This window comes from Aptenodytes forsteri, unplaced genomic scaffold (genome assembly GCF_000699145.1).
Source record: "Aptenodytes forsteri isolate BGI_AS27 unplaced genomic scaffold, ASM69914v1 Scaffold179, whole genome shotgun sequence".
Classification (NCBI taxonomy): domain Eukaryota; kingdom Metazoa; phylum Chordata; class Aves; order Sphenisciformes; family Spheniscidae; genus Aptenodytes; species Aptenodytes forsteri.
Genome location: NW_008795378.1, coordinates 690122 through 704301, shown reverse-complemented (window position 1 = coordinate 704301; position 14180 = coordinate 690122). Strand labels below are relative to the sequence as shown.

The 14180-nt window shown below is 35.1% G+C and overlaps 1 protein-coding gene across 1 annotated transcript in view; it reads left to right on the top strand.

Moving 5' to 3' along the window:
- Positions 1 to 14180, top strand: part of ZBBX (zinc finger B-box domain containing) — a 24289-nt gene that overhangs the window by 7025 nt on the left and 3084 nt on the right. The window contains 12 exon segments of the mRNA XM_009280537.1: positions 4252 to 4419; positions 4884 to 5058; positions 5941 to 6061; positions 6600 to 6733; positions 7024 to 7127; positions 7457 to 7563; positions 8384 to 8421; positions 8424 to 8552; positions 10496 to 10737; positions 11582 to 11741; positions 12280 to 12435; positions 13404 to 13640. Coding sequence (XP_009278812.1) covers positions 4252 to 4419; positions 4884 to 5058; positions 5941 to 6061; positions 6600 to 6733; positions 7024 to 7127; positions 7457 to 7563; positions 8384 to 8421; positions 8424 to 8552; positions 10496 to 10737; positions 11582 to 11741; positions 12280 to 12435; positions 13404 to 13640 — 1771 coding nt within the window.

Below are 14180 nucleotides of genomic sequence, written 5' to 3'. Positions count from 1 at the left end.
TGCCTGCCGCGCTCGCCGGCGGCTCTTCTCCGTGTGTTTCTGTCGACACAGCTGCCCTTTCACCTCTCAAATGTTCTGCTCAAACGTTAAGTAACGGGGGTGGGCTAGAAACCGTTACTTGTGTGATGAATCGACCTACTATTTGCTTCTTTCTTAACCTTGCCGCGCTCGCCGGCGGCTGCTGCTTCTCCGTGTGTTTCTGCTGACACAGCTGCCCTTTCACCTCTCAAATGTTCTGCTCAAACGTTTGAAGTAACGGGTGGGCTAGAAACCGTTACTTGTGTGATGAATCGACCTACTATTTGCTTCTTTCTTAACCTCCGCCCCCTTCAATGTAGGTGGAGCCATGCTTCGGAGCACTTAATTCCTGATCCCAGAGAGTCTCGTAGGTCATGAACAGTGCTTGTCAGGTTAGGACGACGCCGGTGGATAACAAGGCATTGTGTTAACGCCGCTTAGGTTACAAAGGGATTACTTGCATTGCGTGTGACTTTCTTATTCGGTAGAAAGTTTTTCAGTTGAAAAAAAGAGTTTTCCTAGAAGCAAATAGCATAGCTGTTTTATTGCAATACATATTGACAAAAAAATCATGCTGTCTTTTCTTGTGCCTTGATGGATTTTATAGTTATGTCTGCCTCATGGAAAACTGAGTTAAATTGAACCAATGGCAGTGTTACATGTTTGGAAATATGTAACAAAGTGCTGGGTCAGGAGATTTTTATGCAGGCTCTTTGAAATATTGTTATTGGTATATTGTTTGAGACTTTTCTAAATTGTTGGATGTCAGGCATTTTAGGAAAAAAAAATTGTAAGTACTAAAAATGGCCAAAGGTGTTTGTTCATTCATCAAAGACAATTATATACCCTTGTGAGTATATTAACAGTCTATGTTACTTGTAATTTAAATATAGTTACAAGTAAGCTTGGAACTCTGAATTCCTACTTATGATTATGTCTGTTCTGTCAGATGCCACTTTCAGCATTCCTGATTCTTTCATACTTGGATTCTGTTCGCAAAAGAATAAACTGTGATGAAAGTGAAATGTTATACAGTACAGTGGAGACTTAGGTTGTGTGTAGTTTTATTATCTGATTCTTTCATACTTGGATTCTTTTAGCAAAAGAATAAACTGTGATGAAAGTGAAATGTTATACAGTACAGTGGAGACTTAGGTTGTGTGTAGTTTTATTATTCAGCTCAGTAATACTCAGTTTCTGACATGTAACTTTATGTCGCATATCTGTTATGAAACAATAAAATTTTTCTAATTTTATAATTAGGGTAATAAAGATTCCTCCTAGAATTATTGTATAACACTTAATTGTAACTGAAGTTTCTCATGCGTTCTATTTGATTGCATTTCATAAATGGGTTGTAACAACTCTTTTTTTGGACCAAATTGTACACGCATTTCGGATTTTATCTTTCGGACAAAACCACTGTTTTTGTTCTCCCAAGGTTATTCCAAATTTGATTTTGATAAATGCCATGAGTTGCTTTTTTTTTAATACCTTTTCAAATACATATTATTATGCTTGTTTTCATTTTCTTTCATTTCTACGTTAATGATAGCTGTTTTATAGCTGAACTTAATGAATCAGAGAGAAGCCATGTCAGGAACTTTTTATGAAAAAAATGTTTGCATTCATATGTCATTGTTATAATTACAAAGAATCAAAGTTACTTTATCGTGAAACTGCAAGCTAACATAAATATAGAAAATGAAGATAGGGTCTTGATTAAGTGTAAGTTGATTTAACTATTTCAGTTCTACCATATGAGGTTTTCCTGAAGGTGAATTTTACTTTTCGATGATGTCACTGGGTATGTCATTCTGTTATCCCGCTAAAATTTATTTGATTATCTCATTCTTTCTTCCCAGAAATATAATCCTTTTAGTACTGCAGTAAATTGTCAAAGCTATTGGTCTGATAAATAAATCTTTGTCGAAATGATCCTTGTTTATAGTATGTTAGTAGAAAGACTACATCATTTGATGGAGAAACTTCAGGTGAGAATTTAAGGCAGTTACAGAAGGATACACCATCCTGTGAGTAACGAAAAGCCAGCAATAAATCATCTTTTTGGGATGATGTGTTATCCTGAGTTATGCAGTCGATATAGAAGTTTTTCCATGAGCTGTTTTGCATGAATATAAAAATATTTCACCACACACATCTAAATGCAGACTGTTTAGGAACTTTTTTTCCTTAATAGATTGTAACGGATCTTTTAAACCTAGAACTGAAAACCGGGTGGTAACGACAGTAAGATAACTGATAAATCTTGACATTTGTAATGCATTCTCTTTTAGATACTTTTTTTAATTTTTTTTTAAAAAGGGATAAGCCATTTATCTCATTTTTGGTGGTAAACAAACTGGATTGAGATGTTGGAATTTATTGTGGGGATTAAAGGCCATACAGCAGTTCACTGGAAGAATACAAGGATTTAAACTGAGAATCATGGAGTGCTGTGATCGCTCTATTTGCATCAGGAGAATTCCACCTCAAGTTGTCTTGATTCTCAACCCCTCCCCTTTTACTTGTCGTCTTCCTTATTCTCTCTAGTCCTACTCTGAAACAAATTAGAAACTTCCTCTATTAATAAAGGTACCTAACAAAAGGGTGCAAGAGAGAGATGCCTATGTTGGTTAGGCATCGAAGTAGGAGAAAATTAGCATCTGAGTTCAGCTGCTGGGAAGTTTAACGTGAGGCCAAAACAAATAAGCTTTGCAAGTATTCTCTAAAACCAGTTTTGCAATTCTTGCTTAAGTATTTTGAAGCAATTGAGCGACATCTCAGTGAAGATGTTGATGTTGTTTATCCAAATAACACAGCAGGGTGAGCCTTTCAAGTATTGATCTGCTATTACATACTGTGTGCCAGAGTACCAGAAGGAACCATACGTAATGCAACTATGCTTGCTCAAAGAGAGCAGATGTATGAAGTTACATCACTAAAATTATCTCCTTCAAAGGAATGTGACTTCTAGTGAATTCTACTGTAATGTTAAGATTATGTTGTTCATGTGGTGAAAAAGAAATCAACACAATCTTTAGCTATGTACTTTGAATGCATGTGCCATAGGAAACAGAATGAGCCAAGGAGAAGGGCAATTACATAGAGAAATTTCCCTCTTTAAGTATATGCTTTTGTGATCTCCATGTCTGTTAGCAACGTGTTGGTGATGTTGGGGAAGAAAGAATTGCTATCAATTATGGATGATTATGGACTGTTAGGTTTGAGGAAAAAGACGAAACATGCATGTTCATACAGTAGACTCTGAACCTTATTCATCCTGCATTGCAGTATAAGAATCAGAGGGAGACTGCAAAAGGAAAAAAGTAACGCCTGTTTGAAGTGGTTAGTCTCCATGCATACTCACTGGCATGTCATAAGTACCATTTAGTGTGCAACCAGCAACTGCAAAGTCGCTGGGTCGATTATAGTGTAGAGTAGGTGGAAAGGACAAGATGTGAGTACATCCTAGTTTTGCAATGGCTGCTTGACATATTTGACTCTTTCTGATTACACTTGCTGCCTGTACCTTTACTGCTCTTGTGTTTTCGTGGTAAGAATGTGTTCCTTACTTGAGGATTTTACAGACAAAGGATCTTTCCTTCTGGTCTCTGTGCGTAGGGAGGGGACATAGGGAAAGGATGAATATAAAATATTTTTTGTTTTTGCTTGATAATCATTCAAGAGTTGACAATCAAAACCTTCATGTTATATTTCTGCAGTGATTTTCTTTGTTCTAATGCAGGTTGCAAATCAGTAAAGTCCCAGTGTGAGTAAAACTGTTACTCTTCTTCTGTAGCTATTTTCAGTCAAACTCACCTAGTTCTTTATAGTTTGGACTTCCCTGGACTACTTTTTGTGTGTGAACGGGTATTCCAGTTAGTTCCTTAAATGAACATTTTCCTCTTGTTGACTTCTACAGATGTGCTTCTGTCTACTGAAAAGCTTCAGTAAGCAGAACTTCATTAATAAAGTACATAGCTCATAAATTTTTTTAAATATGTGCTGCATAAAATGCCTCAGTCTGTCCTGTGTAGTACCTAATGGAATATTCAGATTATTGAATTTTTGCTCACACATTTGCACACTATTGATTATTGAAATTATTATGTGCTTATGTCACCGTCACTCTTCAATATGTGGTTACCTACCTGCTTTTAATACGCTGTTTGGTGGAATGTTTGAGTATGTCTATAATAAATTAATGGTTTCATAATGTTTCATTAACAGACAGAAGCTGATATGCATGTTGGAAAATTTGAAGTCGTTGATCACTTCATCAAGGAAGTAAATCTGAATGAAATGAAAATTAATCATGAGCAGAAGAAAGTAAAGAGCAAGCATCAGGTCGCATCAGACAAGTTTTCATCTCTCCTAGCGTCCGTAGGCAGTGCTGAGGTAGTGTACAGTTCGGGAAAAGAAATTCTTTTTGTTTAGGATACCTTAGGTAGAGTGGCCTTAGGTTTTTCTGCAGTGTGCTAAGTGAGGGATCAGGCTATCAGACTTGCACAGCCTGTTGACCCCTGCTCATGTCTGTCAATATAACATCCATCCTATACATAGGATGTGGGCTATCCATGCCTACTGCTTTCTGCCTACTAAAAGCATTTAAGTTAAATGTTTTTGTGTGCTTATACAAACTTTTTTGGTTTTTTTTATTTTGCTCTTGATAGAACATTGCAATTTAGTTGTGAGCAAGACCACATAAAAATTGAGTGATCTTATCAGGGTAGCTAGACTAAGCGCAGAAAACAGGGTGCTGCGTTTCCATAGCTGGTACTAAAAATGTTGCTATTGTATGTAACTGAGGAGAGGATTATCATCAGAAGTGCTGTGTTAATTATGTTGCGGCACCGATTTAGGAACTGTGCTCAGGATCAACCTGTACAGGCCTTGAAAATCAGGACAAAGGATTATTACTAAATGGTATGTTTAATGAGGAGGAATCTGCAAAGTCTTTTCAGGAAGCTGTGCTTCAATGGAGAAAAGGTAATCGTGATCACAGAGAACAACTGCGTGCCAGTGCAGTCCTATCAGGTATGTTTTTTTTCTGTTTTAATTGCATTTAAAAAACATTACGAGCCATTTTGGTGAGTTAGCAGATTTTTGATTAGTGAAGGTTTTGTTAGAATAGTAAATGTTTCTTCTTAAGTTTTCTCTCTGTGTTCCTTTATAAATTAACAACCTCTGAAGTTTTTTTTTTAGTAACGTGCAGATTAGTGTTTACCCCAATTCTTGTAATGAGCTGTGGCATCAGCCAGATTGTTTAGCTTGTGTCCCTGTACTTTTCTATGGCATTGTTTCTCACATGAGACTTTAATATCAACTGTAATGCTCAAGCATAAAGTCACAGCTTTTAACTGAGAGCAGGAATGTGCATGGCTCAGGATTTCGTATGTTGCATCAAAGTACATTTTCTGCTTGCCTTCCACAGGCTCTTAATATTTCTTTGTCCCAGTGAAAAGATGCAATCAGTTGAAGAATGCATGGAAAAACATGAAAAAACCCTCTTGTCTGATTGGATTTGTGCAAGCTACTCTCTTTCCTCTAGTCCATGGATGATGTTCATTCTTTGTGTGTTCTTGTACAAAAAATATTATACTGATTTCCTTTTTCTTTTTTTTCTTCTTTCCTGTGATATAGTGGGTTTTTTATCTGTGGAGTCATGGATTCCCCCCCACCCCCCAGCATGGTAATCTTCCTTTATGTGAGATGCTGTAATAAATGAGTTTTTACTGGCTACCCCCACTGCTGACCGTGGTGTGTAAATATAATACTGCTGGCCATTTTGGAATTATGCAAAGACTTAGCTAGGCATAGACTACTAATGTGACATTCATTCAAAAATAATGTAGTTAAATAGCAAGTTTATAAATCTGAATAGCTGTATAAATTTTTTTTTTTTAATAATTCTAATAGAGTCTGTGGGAATTTGTGAGGTACAGACCAACCTTACTCTTACGAAGAAACCTATCCAAATTGAATTCAAGAAGGATGGCCTGAGCTACGTGGAGAAACTCTTGCTTAAGAAATACAGAAGGTATTGTTTAAGTTGCTGGTACTAAAGAAAGAAGTCAGAAAAACTTAATAGCATTAACAAAAATTCCATTGAAACTTTTTAAATATTAGGTATATTATAAAGAGTTAAGGTGACTGTATACAGGGTGCTTTATTTTAATAAAATAACCATTATAACCAGACTTGATGACTTAATATTTCAGAATTACTGCAGAGGTAGTATTTGGAGGGATTCTCTTTGCTATCAGTTTATTGTAGAATTTGAAGACTGGTAATGATACTTGGTTGCTTGATTTTGGGGCACTTGCTACAGGAGTTTTATAGAGAAGAGGAAGTACGATATTCAGGGTACTTTTATAAACATTATAGAGTTGTTTTGTTAGTCCCTGAGGTGCGAGGTCATCTCAATGAAATTAGGAAGAGTTGCTGCTTTTCAGCAGCAGTTAATACTTCTGCAGTAAGTAGTGTGGTGTGGGTTTTTTTTTTTTTTTAAATGATTGTGACATTATCTATAAAAAAAAATGATGACTTTTTAAGATTGATTTCTTTTTCTTTTTCAGAACTCCTGTTGATCAAATTTCTGGTAGTTGCACTAAAGATTTAAGGCCTGTGCAAACACTGAGTGTACATCAGGCTGTGATTGGAGGAGGGGGAGAAAGAGACGAAGATGACGATGATGTTGATGACTTAACAGGTGTAATAGATTTCTGTTTATTGAATCTAACTATTAAATACTTTTTCTTGGGATTTTTTTTTTTGCTATGATTGCTGAACAGTTACATACTTAAGCAGTTTCTGCTTAAAGAAAGTAAAAATAATGAAAGAAATTTATGGTACTTCATAATAAATAAAAAGTTTGCATTTTTGTAAGTGTATCTTGAACAGGAAAAAATGACATGCATCAAATTAATTATATTTCATAGTTGAAGAGGTAGAGATATTGCAGGAAAAAATGACATGCATCAAATTAATTATATTTCATAGTTGAAGAGGTGAAGAGATATTGGACATCTGTTTTTAGAGAGGAAGTACTCAACACTATTTCTGAAAGTGCAGAGTCCTCTTTGAAAATTGAGTTCCTTGATGACGTAAGTATGTAATAAAGGACTTCATGAATCTTCACAGTGATCTGAAGTGATTTGTTTAAATGTTGTTTTGTTAAATATTTAAGTAGCAACAGTTAAATAATTTCTAATGAAAAAAAATATTGGCACATTGTTTATCATTTGCAAACAAATGTGGAAAATTTATCTTTCCAAAGGTTCCCTGTAATTTTTTCCTATTGTGTCCAGGGACCCTTACTATATAGGAATTATACAAAAATAAAATTTGCAGCTTTTAATCACTTGAGTTAATGTTTTTTTGAATTTTAATCTATTGCTGAATATGGTTTTTTTTTGTTTTGTTTTTTAATTAGTCTTATGGCAAGGACTTGGAAGAATCATCTAACTTTTTGGTGATGGAAGCTGGGGCTATGGGAATGAATAAGCAAGGAAAAACTGAACCACTCAAGCAGTGTGGAAGGTATCAGAAATGCAGAGATTATTTGGAAGACAAAAAGGAATAATCCTATCTTCTGATTTAGTTACATTCCTAAGAAACAGGCGCTTTTATTTGTAGACAGTCGTACTTCATATGAAAGAGGAGAATCTTTGATTGTAAATTGTTTTAAGGCATGGTTAAGATACATGTCTTCTCATCCTTGGCACAAGACATAGACTATGCCAGTATCATGACACTTAGTTACTGCTTTCCCTTCCTTTCCATTTCTTCCAAGATCCTGTCTGTGATTGCTAGTTTTTGTCCTTGAAAGTTTTCATTTGAGTGACCTAATGATTTGATGACTAGTTTGTAAGACAGTCTAAGAACAGTTTGGCAGTTAAAAGACATACGACACGTTTACCATTAAAGTTAGTGAATAGTAAGTTTGTGTCTTCGATTTTGTCAGTGAGCCACCAAGGTATATTAATTGCCTGTATCTAGGGAGACATCACTTTGAAATTTCTTTATTTTATTTGCTTGATCACTCCAGTGTTAAACCATGTAAGATGTATTTCTTTATATGTATATATCCTGAATTACAGGTAGAATTTCTCTTTTGTATGCTCTTATCTCAGTAGGAGCAGGGACTAGAATACAGACAAGTCCGTAATTGGTCAGTGTTGTGTACTATTAAGATACTCTCACTTGACTAATCTTGTAATTCCAGGCAAAACTAAGTCTTCTAATAATTAATGATACATGTGCAATTCTTCTGATCTCCCAAAATTTATTTATGATGAGATGTGATCTGTTTTTGTTATATTGTATTATTCTGGTCTTTCCTCCTTCCTCTGTTTCAAAGCGGTTCAGCAGTTGCAGATCAGAGTGACACAGTACCAGACCTTTGCCAAGAGAAACTGTAGGCATAATGAGAAAGTCATCCTGTCATTTAACTTCCACAGCTGACACTTAATATATTTTACCTTTTCCTCTTGACAGAAATCCTGTTTCTTCTAAAGAAACTTCTCAAGGTAAATTTTGAAAGTTATTTGTACAATATACATAAGTGTATACAGTTTTATCATCCTCATATAGGATGTGGTAGTCAACTACGATGGTTGTCCGAAAAAAATAATTAGAGAGTGTTAAATTATGTACCGTTCCCTGAGCTATGCAGGTCCCTTGATCACAATTTGATGGGCTGTGCAAGCTATTTTGAAATGATAGGCATCTGCTGTGACAGTAATCTCACAGCTGTGAGCTCATATTTGAGGGACTGCCCCAATATGAGTTGTATACTGGAAACAAACCCATTACAAGCAGATGAAGTGATCTTACAAATCTCTCAGTTTATCTGTACTGTATTAGATTTAATGTATGGCACGTGTCCTTTTTATATAGAAAAATGCTTTTATATAGATAGGTTGAGAAACTGTATAAATGATTACCTGTTCTGCATGAAAGATCATCATTTGTGTATAAGTATTCCAGTGCCTGTTGCATGTCAGTGAAATCACTGTGAAAGTTTGGCAGCTTTATTTTGTGGCACTCTTAAGGGTTTCTTCTAAAGAAACTTCTCAAGGTAAATTTTGAAAGTTATTTGTACAATATACATAAGTGTATACAGTTTTATCATCCTCATATAGGATGTGGTAGTCAACTACGATGGTTGTCCGAAAAAAATAATTAGAGAGTGTTAAATTATGTACCGTTCCCTGAGCTATGCAGGTCCCTTGATCACAATTTGATGGGCTGTGCAAGCTATTTTGAAATGATAGGCATCTGCTGTGACAGTAATCTCACAGCTGTGAGCTCATATTTGAGGCCAATATCCAATATGAGTTGTATACTGGAAACAAACCCATTACAAGCAGATGAAGTGAAATCTCTCACAGCTGTGAGCTCATATTTGAGGGACTGCCCCAATGAGTTGTATATACTGGAAACAAACCCATTACAAGCAGATGAAGTGATCTTACAAATCTCTCAGTTTATCTGTACTGTATTAGATTTAATGTATGGCACGTGTCCTTTTTATATAGAAAAATGCTTTTATATAGATAGGTTGAGAAACTGTATAAATGATTACCTGTTCTGCATGAAAGATCATCATTTGTGTATAAGTATTCCAGTGCCTGTTGCATGTCAGTGAAATCACTGTGAAAGTTTGGCAGCTTTATTTTGTGGCACTCTTAAGGGATTCCAAAGATCTTACTCTGTGTCCTAAAACTATGTAAAATATATTGTCACCTTTTTAATATTAAGTAGTAAGTTGGAATGTAAGGGTATTTAATTTCTTATTCTTGCAAGTACCAAACAATTGCTCCAGCACTTCAGAACCTAGCATTTGTTCCCTTTGTGCTTAGTTCAAGAAACTGCTTATTTAAGTCTTCAAATGTGAAAAAGCAAACGAGCTGACCAATGAGATGTGATTTATATGCTTCTTTGGGCACAGGATAAAAAAAAAAATGGCTATGTCTTGTATAAACAAAGAACAACAGCTTGCAGAATCATTCACAGTCTGATAGTATGTATTTCAAACCATTGTACTACTTTTAAGGAAATTTATGAAATTGCTACTGTTGCAGTTCTTAGGCTGGCACTAGTTAGATTATAGCATTCTAAATGTAAAAAATTCCACTAGCATGAAGAAGTAATTGGAACTGTGTTGAGATTATTGTCAAGATCTAATGTTTTCATAGACAGTGATGTACAGGAACATATGCATTAGATATGGGAACTGGTACTACTACATGGTAAGTCTAGTCTGTGTATGTTGGCATCTCTGGATATCAGGAAGCTGATGAAAGTTAACTGTTCTTATTTGTAATTTTATGGCTTAGGAATAACTTAAAATATGAAACCTCCATTGAAGTTAATGAAGAAAATATAGTAGACTTGCAGGTTATAATTCATATTCATTTCCATACAGAAAAAAAAATTCCTATTTTCATGATTTTTTGTACTGTTGTAGAAAAAATCGTTGTCTGCAGTCTTGAAAGAAATGCAGTGCAAAAGGAGAGTATTAAACTAAAGACTATGAGAAGATCACTTAGCTCCTGTAAGCTACCTGAGGTTTCTAACCCTGCTGAACTAATGAGCAACAAATATCTCCTTGACACACAACTGCAGAAAACCAATAAAGATTCACAAGAACTGGACAGTGTCTGCAACAGCCAGAGTTTGGTTTTGCCTGTAATTACAAAGTCTTCAGTGGTAAAATATTTTATCTTTGATTGCTAAATGGATAAACTATGTTGCTTAATCTACTTTCGCAGTTTAGCATGAGGCAACATACCATGTTGCTTAATCAGTTGAGAGATAGTGATAGTTGTATGGTTACCATGAAATATTCTACCACTTTTTCCCATTGTCCTCCAGACCCCCTCCCCCCAACAAAGCAATCAAGAGTATAGTTTTAATCAGAGGATTGTCACTGCCTACCATATTTCATCTGTAGGGGATGAAGGCCTCTGTACTTTCCAAATTGTATTGCCAGTCTTCTCTTGATGTTCAAAAAAAGCGAAAGAAAGAACAGACTAGTCTCGGACAAAAAAAAAAAAAAAAGGTGTGCTGGGGGAGAAGGCAGCTCTTCCTATGTTAGTATCAAGGTCATTTCACCTCTCGGTTGAATGCCAAAGATTGTAGATACTCTTATCTAACCTCAATTATTCAAATGTTCTTTTGCTGAATATCAAATTGAAAGCAAAAAATCATGGAGGAGGTTGGGACATTAGATTTGGAGTAATTGTTAAACAGTATTAGTGTAGTTGATGTACACAAAGATAAGTGAAAACAAAGAAAAACTGCTTTTCATGTCCACGTTCAATCAGTGGAAGAATAGACTCAAACTCTCACAACATTAGCAATGGAAGTTTATAGGATTTTAAAGCATATATCATGCAAAACCATCATCCTTATGAATATCTATTACACCAGGCTATCAGAATCATTCCAAGTTTTATGAAACAAGCATTTTATTAATATAAACTTGCAAGGGCAACTTACGAAGTTTCCTGTTTCTTTTCCTGTTTCTAATATCTTTGTGTTTTTATTGAAGTTACAGGATGTAGCCAAAAGACAGAAATCTGTTTCTACACGGTATTGGGGACTTGAAGGTTTCTTTGTTATAGGTGCAAACCCTAAACAAGTACTGCTTGAAGCACGTTCTTCACTGTGTGCTGACTCTAGCCCTATGGACAGTAGTATCCCATTTCCAGGTAATGGCGTATGAATAAAATTCTCAAACAATATACATATTTATTGCTGTTGCTGTAAGACATCTTTCTCTTGAATCTAGCTTACTTTTAGAAGTCACTTCGGGGTAACAGTCATGCCAACACACATAACTGGTGCTGTGGAAGGATAAAATAAACTTACTACCTTGAGGTAAATTACATCAATATAGTGGCATAGATTTATATGCTTCTTTATATCCCCTGAGAATTTGGTTCCAGTAGGAATTTCTGCTTTTCTTTGTGCATAATATACATCACAAAAAAAATACTTTTAATGGTGTATATGAAACAACATGTGAAATGATTGATGAACATGAATATTAATTCCATCAAGTGTATAAATTGAATTTAAGCTTATTAGTGTGTTATATATGACTTTTTTTTTTTTTACATTATGTGTAGAAAACTTGTTGCGTGACTTCTTTAAATCACACACATTAAATGCAGCAAATATAGTAGCAGTAAATGCATATTATCACAAAACCTGCAAATAATTTCCTCTAATACTTTTTAATTTCAGGAGATGGAAAGTGGGTTACTGAAAGGAGCTTAAGTGAATACGCTGATGACTCTGTAGTTCAAGGTGTCTTAGAAAGTCAGTTGAGTAGACCTTCAAGTGGTTTGGAAACTCAAAATAGAATTTCTCCCCTGATGGTAGCATGGAGGTCATACCCAGGTAAGGATAGCAACAGCTTTGAGGTCCTACTTTAACAGGTTAATTTTTCTTATGTAAAAAGTAGAAGTGCTGTCTGTGATGATTCTGTTGAATTTAGGTCACTTTTATATCTTCATTTATGCATTTGTATTTTGGGTATAATGGCTTATATACATGGCATTGTTTTCATAAGAATGGGCTTTTGAGTTAAAAATTATCTCTTTCCAGCTGTCACTAATAGTTCTTTTTATTATGCTTAGTTTCTACTCCTGCCTTTACCCCATTACTCCCCTCTTAGCTTGAATATTTATTTAATACAGTCTAGAACAAGATTATGTATTACTGTGTGTTTTGCAGCATCTAGTACAATACGGTTTTGATCTAATAAAAGATTTCTTCATGCTACTCAAATAAGACTTATTACATGAACTATAAGAAACAAGGAAATAAGTAACACATAACTGCATCTGCACTTTTTAGTTACTTTTCTCAATTTCAACTGTCTCCGTCTCAGGGAATGTAGCTTACATTATTTCTCTCATCTTAAGCAACCAGTTTGGCATTTTAATTTTAAAATCACTATGTGCCAAAATTGAAACTGTCAATTTTGAATCCCAGAAAAATATTTGAAAGTGTCTATATTTTATTCATGTTGCCTTAAATTAAAAAAAGACAGAACCAAAGTTTTAAGCTTTCTACACACATTTTCAGTCTTTCCCATCCCTCCAAAATTTGTGCCATTGTACATAATGTTTAAATCAAATATTGTTTTTCTGAAAGATACCCCTGAAGTATGAGGTGCTACTTCCCAATGTAATTGTAAACTCTTTATTAACATTTATTAATTCACAATCTTAGGCAAAATTAATAATCTCTTCGATCAATTCATAATTTTAACTGCAATTAATGTCATTAATGAACTGAGATAAAATTCTCTTTATGTGTGAAATCTTGAATTATTAGAAGTTGTGACCTTTTCTGTTATTCAGGGAATGATTCTAGAAGACCTTGGTCAACAAATACACTACACTGTAAACTGACTGGAAATTGTCCAGCAAACACACAGCCAAGACCAAAGAGTTCACCTATGCATATGTTTAGAGTTGATACTGAGATATCAAAACACAAGTCCCTTGATGTAACTAAACAAGATGACTATATTTGGGAATATATTGCTGACCAAGAAGCCCTACTTACTCTGGAAAAGGAATTACAAAGTTATACAGGTAAGTGGCAATACTGCTTTTTTTTTTTTTCCCTCATGCTTACAAGTAACATAATGAAAACAAGTAGCTATTTCATTTGCCTTCTCAGATCTAACTGATTTTGATGCAAAAATGTACTAAACCATTTGATGATGCAAGACTCTTGTGGTTGAACAGTGATTTATTTCCATTTGATCACACTTCAACCTACCCTTAATTTAGTAGAAGCAAACTTTTTAACGCAGCTTTAAGTTTTTTATCCCTTGCATTTGTTGCAAAAATCTGCAGAATGTGCTAGGTATTATTTCAGATCATAAATTCCTTTTAAATAGGAATATATATTTTGTGGTGAATGGAGTTACATCCAGTTGGCGGCTGGTCATGAGCGGTGTTCCCCAGGGCTCAGTACTGGGGCCGGTCTTGTTCAATATCTTTATCGATGATCTGGATGAGGGGATCGAGTGCACCCTCAGTAAGTTTGCAGACGACACCAAGTTGGGCGGGAGTGTTGATCTGCTCGAGGGTAGGAAGGCTCGGCAGAGGGACCTGGACAGGCTGGAT